This window comes from Xiphophorus hellerii, chromosome 21 (genome assembly GCF_003331165.1).
Source record: "Xiphophorus hellerii strain 12219 chromosome 21, Xiphophorus_hellerii-4.1, whole genome shotgun sequence".
Taxonomy (NCBI): domain Eukaryota; kingdom Metazoa; phylum Chordata; class Actinopteri; order Cyprinodontiformes; family Poeciliidae; genus Xiphophorus; species Xiphophorus hellerii.
This window is the reverse complement of record NC_045692.1, coordinates 19,955,276-19,973,250: the sequence shown is the minus strand read 5'-3', so window position 1 is coordinate 19,973,250 and position 17,975 is coordinate 19,955,276. Positions and strand designations below refer to the sequence as shown.

Sequence of the window (17,975 nt, the reverse complement as noted above, 5' to 3'; positions counted from 1 at the left end):
GTTTTTAAAATCTCAAATCAAATGTTTGTTAAATTTTGGCTTAATTACTTACTCTAATTATGTTTGTCTTTCAGCAAATTGACTTATTTGGAGTCTATAAACTCTAATTAGTGATTAATCGATTGCTAAATTAGTTAACGGTTATATTGACAACCGAATAATCACAGTTACACTGATTAATCGTTTCAGCCCTGCAGACCACAGACTGTTTGGAACGTAGATTAGCTGCCAAATCAAAAGCATTACTGAACCAGTCAATATTGATCTCCTATTGATCAAAACACTTAAACTGCTAACACTTCAGAGCCACTTCATCACGGTGAAGAGGTTTGAGTGTCTGGACAACTCCAGACTCTGGATGCCGTTTAGACTCGTTTCTCATCACAAACTGGTTTTGATTGATGGATAAAATCTAGAGGATAGCGGATAAATTTCAGGGATAGTGGAGATTCGAGCTAAATGTGGAGGAAAAGCTTATTGGTGAAAACCTTTGCCAGTTGAGACTGGCTGGGCACAATCTGACTACAGGAAGTACCAGACGTCAGACTATAAATGAGTACGGAAGGCGATTAGGGCCACTAAGAACAAGAATTCAGACTTTTATTTCAGAATCGGAAATGCTTAAATTGTTTATGCATCATGAGGCAAATCTAGTCTTTCTACTCAAATCTACCAAATAAATTTGGGGCAGCCTTTCAGAGTGGATTAAGTTAAGGTTTACAAATCCTGTAACAAGGAAGAAACCGTTATGTGATTATTTTTATATGCTAACAACATAACTGACATATACCTACGAATGTTTAACTATTTTTAGAATTTTTTGCCAAACTGACACATAGAGTTCTGAGTTTAAAGTCAAAATTCTGAGGAAACAATTTGTTTAATTTTGACTAGTAGAAATTCTGAAAAAAGTAAATTCTTAAAAGAAGTAAAAATTCTGAGACTACAGTAAAAATCCTGAGTCAAAATCAGGATTTTTCTGAAACTCAGAAAAATTTATCTTTTGAGAAAAATTCTAAATTCTGAGAAAAAAAATCTATTCTTAAAAAAAAAACAAAAAAAACTTGAGAAAAACAGTGGACTCTGAGTTTAAAGTCAAATCTTGGAAAAAAAAAATCAGTCAGAATTCTGATTAAAAAATAGAATATCTTCTACTGTGTTGATGATACTACTATCCAGAGTAAAAGTAAAACATTTACTAAACAAATTTAGATTTTTTTTACAACTGTAAATTGGTGGTCAGAAAAAAATCAGTGCAAGGACCACAAACGCCCCCTGAACCACACTTTGGACACCCCTGCTTTAGCGTATCATTTTGTGGAGAAGAAATGTGTTTTTACTTTTCATTTAATTTATTTTTGTATTTTATTCACTCAATAAAAAAAAAATTATAGTCCATGTAACAACTAGCAAAGTCACGAGTTAAAAGATAAAAAGACTTATAAACTTATATCTAACTCATATTTAACTCAGAATACTATTAGATATATTTCAAATACATCAAAAATAAACAAAGATTACAATTTCTTTTAAATACAGAAAGAGATTTAGGTTGTTTTATTTCAATATTGTTCCATAACCTGATACATGAAAATGTTGACGTCTTTGTAATCAATATCCTGTGGGGTCATGACCTCCACAGGAAGCTGGATCAATCTCTGAACATTTTCATTTTTATTCAATACATTTTACAACTTCATTAGAAGCTGCTTCTCCTAACAGCATAATTCTGCTAAAATAATCCTCTTCCTTCCTTCCTGATGTTATTTAAAAAAACATTTTTTTTTTCTGCCCTGCAGCGGTAGCTAATTATCTAAAGTGTCCCGCCGTGAAACACTTGGTGATATTCTCTGTGGTGCTTCCAGTCGTGTTTGGGTTTTTTCCCATTCTCACATGAAACCTTTTGGGCTTTGTTTGTGTTTGGAGCAAACCCAAGTTCTGTTTATGTTAATGCCGTAATTGTGGCTGAGGGTCGCCGTTACAGGAAGGTCACTGTCTGCTTCAGATCTAGAAAGCTGCCAAATCTCTAACCCACACAGTTAGAATAGTACGACAATCATGCAAGTGGCAATAATGGCTCATATTTGTGAAAACTGACAAGACTGAGAGTCTGACAGAATAATGGTGTTTCTGAGAATGTCTAAACTTAGAAACAGATTATAAGACTGAAAAATAAAAATTTCCAGACTGTTTTTGTATACCACATTAAATTTGATACAATAAGAAAAACTGGTTCTCATATGTAAAAATAGGCCCCAACGGACGTTATTTTATTCTGCTCACATTATTCTGGGATGCAAAGCTTTCAGTGTCTAGCTTTAGCGTTGTAGTACAGCTAGCTGCAAAAGGAATGTAGGAAAGACTTTAAAACGTCAATGAACAATTTCTGTAAAAATCATATTTATGGTCAGAATTTGTTTCTGGCCTCAGCTGTTTTTTTTGGGGAGGAGGGGTTGTTTTTACTTTATAGAAATTATATATAAAAGCTAGCTTTAGCACTGTAGTATGGCTAGCTGCAACAGGAATGGAGGGAAGAGTTTATGTTTCCCATGAGCAATTGCTGTTAAAGTCATGGTTCTTTATGGTCAGAATATTTTAGCCACAACCATTTTTGGCCACAACTAGTTGTGTTTTTTTCTTTTGTTTTTTGCTTTATATAAAAGTTAGCTTTAGCACTGTAGTACAGCTAGATTCAACAGTATGTAGGAAAGTGTTTAAAACTCCCATGAGCAATTGCTGTCACTTTTTTTTTTTTTAGCCACAAGCATTTTTGTAAGGTATGAAAGAGTTAACTTTTGCATTAAAACTCATGGATTTTTTTATGGTCCATTTGTTAATTTTATTTATACAATATTGTAATTCGGATGCTAGGTCTTGTGTGTGTTCTATTGTTTTTTAGCTTTTATTTTGCTAATCAGGGTTTCTGCAAGTTTCACTAACTCAAATGTAAGATTTTTAAGACCACTATAAATAGAATTTAAGACCTGTGTTTCTAAAGAAATGTACAAACTTCTTCCAGACAACTGGCAATAAATTTGCACTTACCCATGACAGATGCAAAGAAAAGCTAGCAGGCTAGCTAGCAAGGGTACCTTAGCAATGTTGTGACTCAATCTTTTGTCTGACAGAAAAGTTCCAATAAAGAAATGTGTAGAATATACAACTAAATAATAGTCCTGTTAGGACAAAATTTAAGACCTGTGATTAATGTATTTAAGGCCTACTTACTGTACTCTTTTAAAAAAAAATTAAGACATTTTAAGGCCTTGCTTTCAGATATGTGAATTTAAAGACTTTTTAAGGATTCGTAATAAGGAGTTCTGAATATAATTTGTGCTAATTTGTAATTAGCACAAATTACTTTTTAGACAGAAGTCTAAAAAGTAACAATTATTGAAATTCAAGGGGAAAGTCGGTGTCTCTATGCAAAAGCAAGATCAGTTTTACTAACTCAGAAGTGATCTTTAGGAATTAAATGAAGACAGCAAATCTTGTGCTGAAGTTATTAACAGTGAATAACAAATCGGGGAGCTGCTTGTTGCACCACAGCTGGGTGGTTTACATCATGGGACGCTTTCCAGGCCCTGAAACTGCATGAATGCCAGCTGGTGGGCGCTGAAACGAGGAACGGCTTGGAAGAAAAGAAAATCAGAAATAAAGTGTTGACTGAGCGAGCTGACGAGTGACTCCTTCTCTTGTTCCATCAGGCCTCGTGGATTTATCAACACCTTATTAACAGTTGGAGATAAATCTGTGCATGATCATTTAAATCCTGTGAAATTTAGCACACTACCTGTTGTTATTCTCAGCCTTTCAGTGTTTTCCATTTTAATCTATCTGATTACACTTTTTTTTTTCAATGCTGTGGATATTTGTTAAATCATTTTTCCTTTTCTTACAGAAACATACAAAAAGCATTCAAACATTTTGTGCCACAAATCTCCATTCATTTTATTTGGATTTTATGTGATAAAGTCAGTAACTGCTTTGCTTTTTGGATCTAAATTCTGGATTTCATTTTCCTTAAAGGGCCAGTATCATGTAAAATAGACTTTTTTTAAGCTTTATATAATTTTATAATGTTATTACTTTATCAAAAACAAACTTGGAGTGTTGCTTTGATTCTTCCATGCATGCTTAAGAAATCCTTTAATCTCCATGGCAACCATTCAGCTGTGCAAAACGCCTGGGCGGACCTAGCTCCGCCTTTGAGGCGCAGCTCCTCCCCCCAATCAGCTCCTTCAGACTAGCCAGCAGCAGTTAGCAAACACCTGGTAGAATTGTGCGTCTGCTGTAGCTCCTCTACTTCTCTCAACATGGCTCCTCTATTAACCCCTGACCCCTAAAAAGTTGTTAAAGGCTTAACAGAGGAGCCATGTTGAGATAATTTCCTGAAGGCGGAGTTTCAAAACGAGAAGGAGCTTCTTAAAGAGACAGAGGCCCAATTTCAAATTGCAAAGTTACATTTCTTTTAAGTCATATTTGATGTGTACAGAATTTTATAACAACTGATGATGACATAGTTACTTGATTGTGCTATAAAATCATAATACTCTCCCTTTAATAAAAGTAAAAGTAATTTCCCAGGCTTCAATCAGCCGATTTCTGACCCAAATAAATCACCTCTCAAGGTGGTTAAGAAAGTTTAATCTTCTGCAGGAGTTTGTCTAAACTTTACTTTGCTTTTTAGTGAATTTGAACACGTTAACAGTATATAACAGTTATTTACTGTTATATATAACAGTATATAACTGTTATAAAAAACATTTTTTAACATATTTGTTGAAACTTTCACCATGTCATGACAGTATGGTGAGACAGGTCATCTGTGAAAAAAGTCTAGCTCCTCTGCCTTCTCCCAGTCTTAGTGCTGTCAATTACAAACCGAAGTGGCGCTGCTCGTCCTCCCTTCCTCCCAGTCTGCTCTCTGCTACGCTACAGCTAGCATAGCACCAGTTACCTTAGCCACCAATAATAGCAGATAGATGGTTTTCCTGTAACAGTGAGTTGTTTCTCATTTAACACTTTTAAAAGCATGTACACGAGGATGATTGACAGCGCTAAGACCCTCCTCCTGGCTCTGATTGGTTGTTTTTGTTCGGGAGCGATTGAAATCGATCTTTTCACAGATTGTCTCATAACAAACCATCAGAACATGGTGACAGTTTTAGCAAATATGTAAAAAAAAAACACTTTTTAATAGAAGTTACACACTGCAAACTCAGTGTTTGTATTCTGCAACATAAAGAAGCGTGTTGTGCTTCAGTTCAGGTATCCTGAAGACATAAGAGGCTATCTGATTAAACTAAATCTGTCTCCTTCACACCTGTAAATGTAAAACAAAGTTAAGCAATAAATAAAGAAGTTGTAGTCAAAGTTTTGGAGAGAATTGTCTCCATATCTGTGGGTCAAACGCTGTACGTTCACACAGTCCTGAATATCGTTTGATCCCTTTGCTTACAGACGCTGCTGAACCCTTAATGCGGAGCACTTAGCATCGATTATTAATGGGAGGTTTGAAAAGTGAAGGAGGGCAGAAACTGATCATCCTCTTTATGCGCGCTGGTGTTAAGAGAAGCCGGCCTAAAGATCGGGGGCCGTCGCTTCCCAGAAAGCCTCCTAATGCAAAGTGCATCACCAGAACAGCCTGAGTTAATGAGTTTCTGAGCACCATGGAGAGACGTTTGAGGACAAAGACTGTCCTCAGTTGATCTAAAATACACGTCCTAAAAGAGGAAGATCACGCTGCCTCTTTTGGTTCTCAAGACGACTCAGTTTGCCTGTTTTATATTTTGATCTTTGTTGCTTATCGACTTTTTTCACATCTTTTTTTGTGGTTGGCTTATGGCTTTATTAAGTGGAGTAGCATATGTCACACATTTGGTATAATTTTAGTTTTTTTATGCTGTCATTGACAAAATCCAGAGCAGAAAATTTTAACTGTTTTATTTTACGAGGATCTGAAACAGGGTCTACAACTCCAGACCTCAGCTTTTAGACGTCTCTGTTTCGACACACCTGAGTGAAATAATGAGGATTAACTTCAAACTGAGACGGTAATTCAGTCCTTTGATTCAGGGACAAATCTAAAAGGTGAATTAACTGTGATTACACTGCAAAAACAAAATCTTACCAAGTATTTTTCATCCAGCTTCTAGTGCAAATATCTGACTTGAAATAACACAAAACTAACTTACAAGTAACTTTTCAGCAAGATGCTTGTTTTAAGTCAGTTATTCCCTAACATCAATGAAAAGTACTAAATACACTGGCAGATATTTTTTCACTTACAACACTGGAAAATTGGCACGTCTGTGTTTTATAGATGATATTTTGAAACAAGTTTTTGTTTATTTAAATCATCTGATGTCTCTTTTTTCCCCACCACAAACAAAACCAGCACTTGATTCAGATCCCAGTTAAAAGCGGCCATCTTTTCTGGTCCCTGGTGGTTTTCCAATCCGTCTTCCTGCAGCCTCTTGGATCCCTGTGGACCCAAATATGCGGCAGCGTGTTGCTCAGTACCTGCCCAGGTTGCTTCCTTTTCATCATCTCTTGATCTCCATTTCAAAAAGACGTTCCAATGTGAAGTGAAACACCTGGTCTGCAGGTAAAATGAAAACCTCAGCATTCACTTTCTGCTCCCTGGAGAAGCTGAGTCAACCTCTTCCATTGAGTCAGAGGTTTCGGTTCGGTTGGCTGCGGGGCGAGGATCCGGGCCGCCGCTCCGCTCTCGGTTCCTCCGTGTCCCTTAACTGACTCAAACCCGGTGAGCGCCAGCATGGCTGCGTCTTTTCTGCTGCCTGAGGGAACGTATTAATGCCTCAGCTAATCCGATTACCATTAACAATCCCGCAGGGGAAATCACTGCACATCTGCAGCGGACAGATAATTATGTCGTCTCAGATGTTTGTTTCTGTCTCTTCTTTCTTTTTTTCTTCGTGTTAGCTCTTTTCATGTCGCTGGAAGGCCATCAGGGTTTATTTTTTCCTTTTAGTTTTTTTTATTTGGCAGGAGTGGACCGGCCACATTTCAGTGTGTGGAAAACACGGGTTGATGTCCTCCTCTGGGTCTCAGCTGTAAAGCTTTCTGTGATGAAGAACGGCTCTGAAATGTCAGCGCAAGTTTTAACTGACTCATGCATTTTATGAACTTATCCTTCAGATCACGCTGCAAAACGACTTCTTGTTGCTCTGATGGCAACAGCATCCATTCTGGTTGTACTACTGATCCGTCCATTGTCACTTTTTATCCCAAATGTGAGCAAAACTTTGTCTGCTCAGTAGATTCGGTTTGATTGGGAACCAAAGTTGCAACATTTGTTAAATTTTCAGCTGCTGTGGTATGCTTTCACATTGCTCCGTTTCAAACAAAACCTTTGGAAAAACTTGTTGTTCCCCTCCTCACCTGTGTTGGCGCTGTAGCAAGAACTACAGAAGGAAACGACATGAAAACCTCTGAAGAAGACACTTTTTTCTTCACGAAATGTAAATAAAAATGAAGCGGCGTCGGATTTTAGTGGTTTCAGGTTTTCTGTTTTGTCTTTGGTGAAAACTACGACCCATTTCTGCCAGTACCGCTAAACTAACACGTCTATTTTGGTTGTATTTACCCAGAATGCTCTGCTTTGTAGTCCACTTCCTGCTTTTGGAGAGGTCTCCGGTCCGCTTGGTGTTCACATGTGCATTCGAACTGCACCTGTGTGATTGTCAACCGATCTGAGACCGAGGTTTGTCTTTTGGTCCGCATCAGAGTTCGCTTCCACATTCACACCTCCACAAGAGAAACCGGACTTAGACAAACTAAAGTTTGATAACAGCAGGGCTGGTGTGAATGTAGCCTTAGAAAATATATTTAATTGATGAAAACACACCAATTTTGAAAAAACTAGTTTTTTGATAAAAAGTTTTGGCGCAGCATGTTTTTTAACGATTTATTGCATGAACAAATTTATTCACGTGTTTTTAACTGCCTTTCTTATTTAATGGAGACACAGCAGTTGTGAAATTGTGTTGTTTTTTTACGTCAGTAAAAAAAAACATTTTATTATAGACAAAGTTTTGTTCACATTTACAATGGAAACACAGCTGTTGGTGATAAATTCCAGCTAAAATGAGCTGAATGGAAACATGGTAATTATGACAGATAGTTTAGGTTTTTTGGCCACATCAAAATTTGTTTATTTTGCAAAACTGCGATAGAAACACTTTTTTTGCTTCACGAGTCACATGATCAATAACCGGATGATGCTACTGGTGGAAACCACAAAGAAGAAAACGACAAGAAGTGGGTAGAGGATCATGGGGCGCCATGTTTTTTTTATTTTAATTAAGGTTTTGTTAGCTCTAGCGGCCTTTATTTGAAAGTAGTTCAACAGGAAAGAGGGTGTGCGGCAAATGTCGCAAGGCCGGGAATTGAACCTGCAACCACCGCCACGAGGACTAAGGCCTCAATATTTGGGTCGTGCTTTGCCCCTGCGCCACCATAGCACCCGGGGCGTCATGTTTTTAACGACTTACTACAAGAACAAACTGATTGTGTGATTTTAATTGCATTTCTTATACAGTGGAAACACCGCAGTTGAGAAATTGTGTTTTTCAACATTAGCAGAATATTGACAAAAGGTTTTCTGCACATTTGTAGTGAAAATGGAGCTAAGATTCTGATCATGTCGAGCAAATCCCTCTTGCCAAAACTTTGCACTACTTTTCACTAAAACTTGCATGTTTTTTTTTATTATTGAGAGGAATCCAATAACTTAAAAAAAATAACAATAAAATTACATTTGCATTTTTTAAAATTCACATTCTCGTGGCTTGTGGGAGCTTTCACTTTGATGATTTCAGTTTGCATCTCTTTGAAAGCTCCCACCTACTGAAATATTATAAAATGCTGTCGTATTAACGGAGACTGTGTATCGTATCAGCACCAGAGGTTTCAATAATCGTTGCTAGCTCTTCTTATATCTGCGGTTGAGTTGAAAGCAGCAGCATCTGCCTGCCTCGCATGTTAACTGAAGCATGAACAGATCCCATCTGCTGGTTTATGTGACAAATCTCAGGAGGTTCTTCAACTTTATGACAAAATTTTATCCTCCTTGTTTGTGGAGACAAAAGATGCTTCATTTTACATCCTTATGCCGTTAGCTTTGATTGTTAGAAGAGTGAAAAATGAACGCAGTTAAACGGCGTGGGAGAACGTAGAACCAGCAAACAGAGTTAGTGAAACCCTGCTGCTGTGCTCCAGATGCAGATCAGAACAAACATTTAAATAAAATCACTTCAGTGTTTATAGAGCTGTTTGCTGAGGCTGCAGCTTCCTTCAACTTCAATTTAATTTCCACACAACACAGAGGCCATTATCTTCCTATGACGGCGTAAAAACGCCACTGGGATCAGAGAAAAAGGAGTAATTTTACACCAAAAAAATCGCAGAAATCTTCCAGAATAAAACATGGAAATTTCTGTTAAAAGTCGCATATTTTCTAGAATTTTTTTTTTTATTTAAATTTGAGACTTTTGAAATGCAGAACATTTCCAAAGGTCAAAAGTGGGTTTTTTTTAAAACTTTTTTCTTTCTGTTATATATATATACTGTATATATATATATATATATATATTTTTTTTTTTCCAACTCAGAGCAACTCTGATTTTCTGTCTAAAAATTTCTGATTTTAATTTCAGTTTTCAGTTTATTTTTGTTCTCTAGCAAATTTTAAACTTTTCTTACTCAGAAATGTCCTTATTAGAACAATTCTGAGATTAATCTCAAAATGTAAGATTTTTAGCAGAAATGTACTTTTTTTTTTTTTTTTGGATCCACATCGGTCCCAGTACTTGGCCGTTGTACTTCCAGATGGGTAAACCCTCGCTGGTGTTTGTCTGCTTCCAGGTCGGGATCCTCTACTTCCACCCGAGCGTTTTCCGCTGCATCTTGCTGCGTTGGGTCCGACTGCTGGGCTTCGCCACCGTCTACGGGACGCTCACTCTGAAACTCTACAGGTGCTCTCCGTTATTCACTCCCAGAATCACCTTCCGGATCCTATTGACTTTATCCACAGCAATTACACCGAATCTCACATTTTAATTCCTGCTAAAAGAAAGAGTCAAGAGGCTGTGTGTTTCTCAGCTACTTCATCACCGGACTTTATTTTGCATTCCTTGCCAAGAGAAAGTAATTAAGGAAGCTCTGGCCCCGGCTAACCTCTAAATACTGCAGAGACAAATGTGACGGCAAGAAGAACAGAAACGACTGCTGGCAACAAGCGGCGATATTAGTGAATAGCTGCAGGAGGAGCTTCTTTTTTTATTTGAAATATGAATCTTTCAAAAGTAGAGATGGAGATTCAAAGGATGGGGGTAAGAAATGGCTGTAAGTGGACATTAATGTAGCACAGATCAATTTTTGATGGGGCTTATTAGTGGAAATTATATTGATGTTGCTTTGAAGGGCAGAGCCTAAGAATAGCAGGTTGGTCTTGTGTTTTAATGTCTCTCACACCGGTGGGTTTAAAACGCCACCAGGGGGCGCCATGGTGGCCTCAGAAGGTTCAAGGGAAGATTAGGAGGGTAAAAGGTAAAATAAAAAAAATAATAGATAATACGATTACATATTAAGGCTACTATACATAAGAAAAAAAGTCTAGAAATTTTTAGCTTAATCTCTGAGATTCCGTAGAAAAACCAAGATAATTTCTGAGTTTGAAAAGTCGAAATTTGCTGGACATAAATCTGAAATTTTGTGATTATTCTCGGAAATTGTCTTGTTCTTTCTAGAAAACTTCAGAGTCTTGAGTTTGAACAATTTAAAATTTTCTAGAAGCGAAGAAATCCTTAAATTGACTTTGGAAATTTTCAAGAAAAAACAAGTTCATTTCTGAGTTTGAAAAGTAAAACATTTGCTGGAAAAGAACCGGAAATTTTGTGATTAATCTCAGACATTTTTCAAGAAAAAACAAAGAAATTTCTATCTCAAAAGTTGAAAATTTGTTTGAAAAAAACTCAAACATTTTGAGGTTGATCTTAGAAATTTTCAAGAAAAAAAAAGTTTGTTTGGAAATTTTATAGAAATGCATGCAGAAATTTTTACATTAATCTCTGAACTTTTCTAGAAAAAATAAATACATTTCAGTTTCAAAAGTTGAACGTTTGCTAGAAAAAACTGAAGTTTTGGGATTAATCTCAGAAATTTTCCTGGGGGGAAAAAACAGAATTTTCTAAATATGAAACATCAAAAATGTGCAAGAAAAAATTTCAGAAATCTTTTATATTAATCAGAAAAAACTTAAGAAGTTTTGGAGTTTGAAAAGTCAAAAATGTTCTTGTTGGTTGTGCAGGAGGCTCCACTTCTGCTTTTCAAAGATGTACAATTGTGTAATTGCGCATGTGTTTGCAGCCATTTTCAGGTGTGAGTGTAAAGATTGACCCTGGGGGGCGTGACCAGCAACAGCTTCTTTGGATTTAAAGTGACAGAGGCCCTAAAACAGCTCGTTATGAAAAAAACTGGCCAGACAAAAATCTCATTATCTAAAAACGATTTTGTATAAAAAATTTAATGAACATGTTTTGTATAGACCACAGATCCATGCTAACCTAGGTGACCTTTACAGCGAGCCTTTTTCTCCACAGGGTGTTGAAGGTTTTCCTGTCCCGCACAGCCCAGCGGATCCCCTACATGACCAGCTGGCGAGTCCTGCGCCTGCTGGCCTTCATCCTGCTCATCGTCTGCTGGTTCCTGGTGGCATGGACGTCTGCCGTCTGTCAGAACCCAGACAGGAAGTTGGCGCTCATCGACGTGGGCCACACGCCCGACGGGAGTCAGTTCGGCATGTGCCTCCTGGATCGCTGGGATTACATGATGGCCGTCGGTTAGTCAGCACAGAAAATATCTGGGATAAATTCAAGATTAGGATTAAAAAATGTTACCTGGTTGCATTCGATGGCCAGATTACATTCCACAGTGATGAAAAATATAAATATTTACAAAGATATTATCCCATTACAGATTTTTTATTTTATTTAGTTTTTAAAAGTTTCACATCATTAAAGATGCAGTTTGTAACTTTTATAAAAAACAAGTTAAAGCATACAGAGAAATGAGACAGAAAAGATCCATCTCTTCCAATTCCTCCCTGAGCTACTATGCACAAATGCACCGCTCTCAACCAAAAACAAGCAATCAGAAACAGGAGAAGGGTCTTAGCGCTGTCAATCAACCTCGTGAACATGATGCTAAATATGCTAATGGTGGAGAAACAACTCACAGTTACAAGAAAAACTGTTTATCTGCCATCATTGGTGGTCATGCTAACTAGCATTAGCATTTATGACAGGCTGTGCTAGCTGCAGCACTGCAGAGAGCAATGAGGGGCATGATTGACAGCGCTAAGACCCGCCTCCTCGCTCTGATTGGTTGTTTGTAGTTAGCAATAGAAGAAGGCAGAGGAGCTACATTTTTTTAGATTATCTGTCTCATAGCGTACATAGTTTTAACAAATATGTAAAAAAAAAAATAAATAATTTTTTTATAAAAGTTACATCCTGCAGCCTCATCATAGAGCCAGGCTGCACATGTTGTAATAATATTAATGCATTAAATCCAAAAAGATTTATTTCTTCTCCACAATGACTCAACTTTTATTCGCTGCTCCGTCTGAGAGGAAAAAAACGGAGGCAGATGAGAAATCAAATATGCTCATCTGTTGTGTTCTGTCTGCTAGCCAAGTCTTTAAGAAAGAGAAGTAGCTTCTAACGAACAGATGGGCCACAAGCAGAGACACCCTGCTGTGCTACTGTACACTGAGCTTGCAGTCTCATTCTGTTCATTAGGCGGTAAAAATAGGATATGCAAGTCAGCGCTGTCTCTGCCTGAACGCGACTCGTAATTCAGACTCACCAGGAAGCTATAAATCTTTCAGATTTTAAGAAATACACCTGCTCTGGCTCGCAGTCAGAGGTCTGATTCAGCTGCAGTCCTGTGTGGTTAATTTTCCTCCCAGCTACAAAACAATACTATAAATTAAAGGGAGCCTGAAGCAAATTTGGGCCTGACTGAATAGGTCTGCGAATGGAGCAAAAACTGCACTTTCAGCACTAATAGTCTTCCATTAGAAACAAAATAAATACACAAAATATTGCTGACCAATCAGAAACATTATAAATATTTAATTTAAACGTACTCTGTGAAACAGATACTGTGAAGAAAACGAATCACTTACAAAGTCTTTATTAATCCGCAATGATTTCAGTCAAGGAAAATATATTACTTTTTTTTTAATTACTGTGTTTTAACTTCTTCTCTTCAAGTATAGTCAGTAACATTCAGGCTCTCTGATTTAGGAAATAAAATCATAAATCTATCAGGTTCGGTTTTTAGTTGAACCCAAATGCAGTCAGAAAGACACAGAGAAGCAAATAAAATATAAATTATATTTGAAAATATATTTTAGATGTTTTCCTTTACAATTTTCTCATTTTTTGTGATAAAAATTATTTTAAAAATGAATAAAAATCCGACACAGAGAAGCAAATATAAGATAAATGACATTTTAAATTTTTTTTCTTATCTTTTCTTTATGATTTTGTCATTTTTCTGTGCTAAAATTATTTTTGCAAAAATAGGTCAGACACAGTAAAGCAGACCAACTATAGTTAAAAATATTTTTTATCTTTTTCTTTCCATTTTTGTCACTTTTCTGTGATTAAAAAAATATTAAAAAAAAGAAACATCAGTCACAGAGAAGCAAATATAAGATAAATGACATTTTAAAATATTTTTTATATCTTTTCTTTACAATTCTCTAATTTTTCTGTTATAAAAAATATTTTACAAAAAGGTCAGATACAGAAAAGCAGACATAAATTATATTTTTTTATATATTTTATATAATTTTGTCATTTCTCTGTTGCTGATTACCTTCAGAGTTAAACCTGATCTGTAATTTCTTTTATTATTATATGAATAAAAACCACAGCTGCAACCAAATTTGTTGTTGAGCAAAAAATTATGTGTATCTGAGGAGGAAATATGTTGAACTTGGAGAGTTGTGGCATTTTTCTTTAAGGATTGTTGGTCAACAGCATTTTTTTCTTGAACAGCGGAGTTCCTCTTCCTGCTGTGGGCCGTGTACCTTTGTTACGCTGTGAGAACCGTGCCGTCGGCGTTCCACGAGCCTCGGTACATGGCCATCGCCGTTCACAACGAGCTGGTGCTGTCAGCCATTTTCCACGTAATCAGGTAATCCCCCGTTCTGCTCCCAAATGTAACCCAGATGTTTCAGTTCACCCAAAAAAAGAGACAAGAATTTAATACAGTTAATATCTGAAGTGCAAACAACATTTTCAAGTTTTGTGAAGCATTATATGACCTGTAGACACAGTATAAGTAAATCTCTAAGTGGTGGGGTTTTTTTTACAAAAAAAGAAAAGTAGGAAAAGACAAATGTTACCGTTGCTGTCACACTTGCCTCATCTTGAATCAGGAAGTTAATTAGAAGGGGATTGGGTAAAATACAGACAAGTCGCAGTGATTGGTCAGAAAAGAGAAAAATGCAGAAAATATTATGCAAAATTCACATTTTGCTCGATTTTGTTTGGCCATTTGTGTCTCAAGTGGTTCTCAAAACAGTTCAAGCACTTAAAAAAAACACCCAGCTGTTTTTTGGCAGTAAGTTCATATTTTTTGGTGTCTGGAAAATGTTTCAAAAACCTTCCGATAAGTTACATTCTACGGGCCCTGCGCCGTTACCTAGAAACCCCAAGCCCAACCCTGTTACCTAGCAACTCAAGCAGAATTCCAGCACATTTGGTCAGCTAGTTTTAACGTTGTGTGTACTGTACAATGGGTGCTGGAAAAGACAAGAGTTTTGCTGTCAACTTACCATCCAGGAACCACTTGCTGCTTTATTGTTGGTTGTGCAGAAGGCTCCACTTCTGATTTTCAAAGATGTACGGTGGTATAATTGCACGTCTGATTGCAGCCATTTTCACGCCTGAGTGTAAACGTTTATTTGGGGGCAGTAGCTTGCAGAGTAAAACGATCTTTAAAGAAAAACACTGTAGAAAATACTGATAACCACTCCTAACTTTAATTGCACTTCACATTTATGTGCCATTTTGTTTATCACATAAAAATCATGAAGCATAACTTCCACAGGCCTGTTACATGTGACCTGAGAGCGAAGCCTCATGTTGCTGTTTCACGGTGAAGTTCCTCCGCTCTGCACGTCAAATCACTGCACAAAGATGTTATAAATGAACTGACATCACCGCAGCTATTCTTAGCCCCTAGCTTAGAGATCAGCTCCATCACATTACTTACTAATGAAGAGCGCCACCGTGATTTATTTTCTGTGACGGCATTAAAGGTGAAATTTTCGGCAGACATATTTTAGCTCTAAATAAACATTTATTCATCTTGAATGTTTTGCTATTCATAGGTTTTTAAATAAATGTTGAGTTTTGGAGGCTTTTGAACTCCATATAAATACTTTGTCATTATTATTGGTCAGCTTAACCCTTTTTTGTTTATTTACATTTACTCTGTTACATTTACTTGAGTAACATTTTAGAAGAAAATTACTTTTAGGAGTATTTTTACTATGCTGTACTTTTTACTTTTAGCTGAGTAACCTTGTAACCTTTATGTTTAACTTTAACAAATTCCCGTAATTAAACTTGTCAAAGTTTTGGTTTTACCTTCCTCTGCGCTGTATAATGGCTGCTGGAAAAGCCAAGTGTTTTGTTGTTTGCTTACCATCCAGAAACGATTTGCCACATGTATGGTTGTTTAATTGCACGTCTGTTGGCAGCCATTTTAACGTGCAAGTGTAAGCGTTGAGCTGGGGGGGGGGCGTGGCCGGCAGCAGGTTATTTGGATTTAAAGTCACAAGACGCTCTAAAATCTTTTATCTAAGAATAGGTTTGTGCAAAAAATTTAATGAACATGTTTTGTGCATCCTATTGACCAGGTATGTTTAATTTTGGGCCATATCAAAAATCTGAATGTTCTTAAAGGGCCGGTTGAGCCAGAATCTATTGATGAAATTCAGTAAGTGTTTCTTAAAATTAAAATGTGTTTGACACCTTTCCAGTCCATTCAAGATTTTGTGATTGTTTTTGTGTTTTTTGCAATCAAAATCACTGATTTTGTGGAGCCATTTTGGAAATATTTGCGCTAATGTATGATGTTAAATGTGACTTTTTATTAATCGCCGTATTGACATTTAGGCCGAGGCAGCAGTCACTTGTACCCAATGTTTTTGGCCAGTTTTGAGAAAAATTTGCATTAAGATTAGAAAAAGATGTAAATTTTGTGGAATTGTGAAAAACTGGACGGACTTCATGATGTAATTTGGAATCTAGAGGGCCACATAAAAAGCTACTGCGGGCCAGATTTGGCCCTCGGGCCTTGAGTTTGACACATTTGATGTATAAGTCTATCCTAACCTGTTTAAGGAAGTGTAATAGGTCACCTTTTATAAATTAGAGAGTTTCTATTCGTCTCACCAAGCAGCTGCTTGATCCCACAGCGGCCAGTAGGAGCTCAGGCTTTAGGTTTGTGTTTTCATCGGTTCTTTACGCCGGTGTAGGGAATAAACTGACGATTTGGGCAAAGGAGAGACAAAACGCCGGAGCTATTAAACCCTCGTCTGCACAGAAACTCATCACCAGACAGACTTCGAGGCTTCTGGGACATTTTGCATGCTGGACCGTTGCCTTCATCCGCGCCGTCGAGCTATTACCACAATACCTGTTCATTAATTACCCATTTCCCGACTTTAATGAGGCTGCTATATGACATTTGCTTGCATTGTGGCGCCATGCCTTCAAATCCTGATCGTTCCTCTCACCGCTGTTGTCCAAGCCTCTAATGATCTCATCCAGCGTACGGCTGTCGGATGCAAAAATAGACCGAATCTCATGTCCAGATCAAGGTCACTTCTCTTTTCTTGTTGTTGCAAATCATTCTGAAAGTTTTGGAATAAAATATTCCAGCTGCCAAAGCGATCACTCAAATGGAATGATAAGTGAAACAGTGGAACCGACAAGATGGTTTATTCTCTTTTTACAGGCAGAAACAGGAAAATACGGAAAAAAATTTAAATTACAAAAATAAAGTTATATTATTATGAGATGACCAACATGAAAAGGCAGTCACATAACCATGGTAAAATAAAGAATGTTGTGAAGTTATACTTTGGTATTTGTTTTATAAATAAAGTAAAACTTAATCTGTTAACACATCAGCATCAGATTATATCAGCAGTAGGCTGCTGCTAGTGATAATAATCTGGTGCTGATGTGTTTACTACAATTTTATTCTGGTAATATTACGACTTTATTATCATATTTAAACTGTTTCCGTCTAGTAATATATAACTTAATTATCATAATATTCTGACTTTATTCTCGTACGAGTTTATTCTTGTAACTGACTTTGTTCTCATACTACTGTGATTCTGTTCCTATAATACTGCACCATTACTCTTGTATTATTTTGACTATCCGCGTACACGTTTATTCATGTAATTTGACTTTATTCTGGTAATATTAGGACTTTAGTCTCGAATTATTACAACTTTATTCTTCTAAGAGTTTTTTTTTCCAAGCCTGGTCCTAATACTCTGTTGTAGAAAAGTCCCAGTCTAGTCAAAGTTTTCCTGCAGTCTCTCTCTGTGTTTGTTTTTTTTTTGTTTTGCTGTGTTTAAATTTTTCCGTTTGCGTCCCAGGTTCACTCTGGCTCATGAACTCCACCCAGACTGGATGCTGCTGCTGTTCTTCACCCACACCCACCTGACGGTGACGGTGACTCTGGGTCTGCTGCTCATTCCCAAGGTGGGCAAACCCTGTAACTGTTCATCATGACGTAAACCTCAAACTGACACGCATTTTATTAAACTAACAGGTGCAAAATTCAGAAGAGGAAGACAAATAACAGCTGGCTTTTAGAAACTGTCCTCAGTCAGATTCTCAGTT

General features: G+C 37.0%; 1 protein-coding gene across 2 annotated transcripts in view; it reads left to right on the top strand.

Annotated features, from left to right (window-relative positions):
• The window catches only part of gpr158a (G protein-coupled receptor 158a), a 69,513-nt gene that overhangs the window by 47,755 nt on the left and 3,783 nt on the right, over window positions 1–17,975 (top strand). For both annotated transcript variants that reach the window (XM_032551796.1, XM_032551797.1), the window contains exons 6-9: window positions 9,892–10,001; window positions 11,628–11,866; window positions 14,097–14,235; window positions 17,729–17,834. In XM_032551796.1, the coding sequence (XP_032407687.1) occupies window positions 9,892–10,001; window positions 11,628–11,866; window positions 14,097–14,235; window positions 17,729–17,834 (594 nt within the window). The remainder of the gene's footprint in view (window positions 1–9,891; window positions 10,002–11,627; window positions 11,867–14,096; window positions 14,236–17,728; window positions 17,835–17,975) is intronic.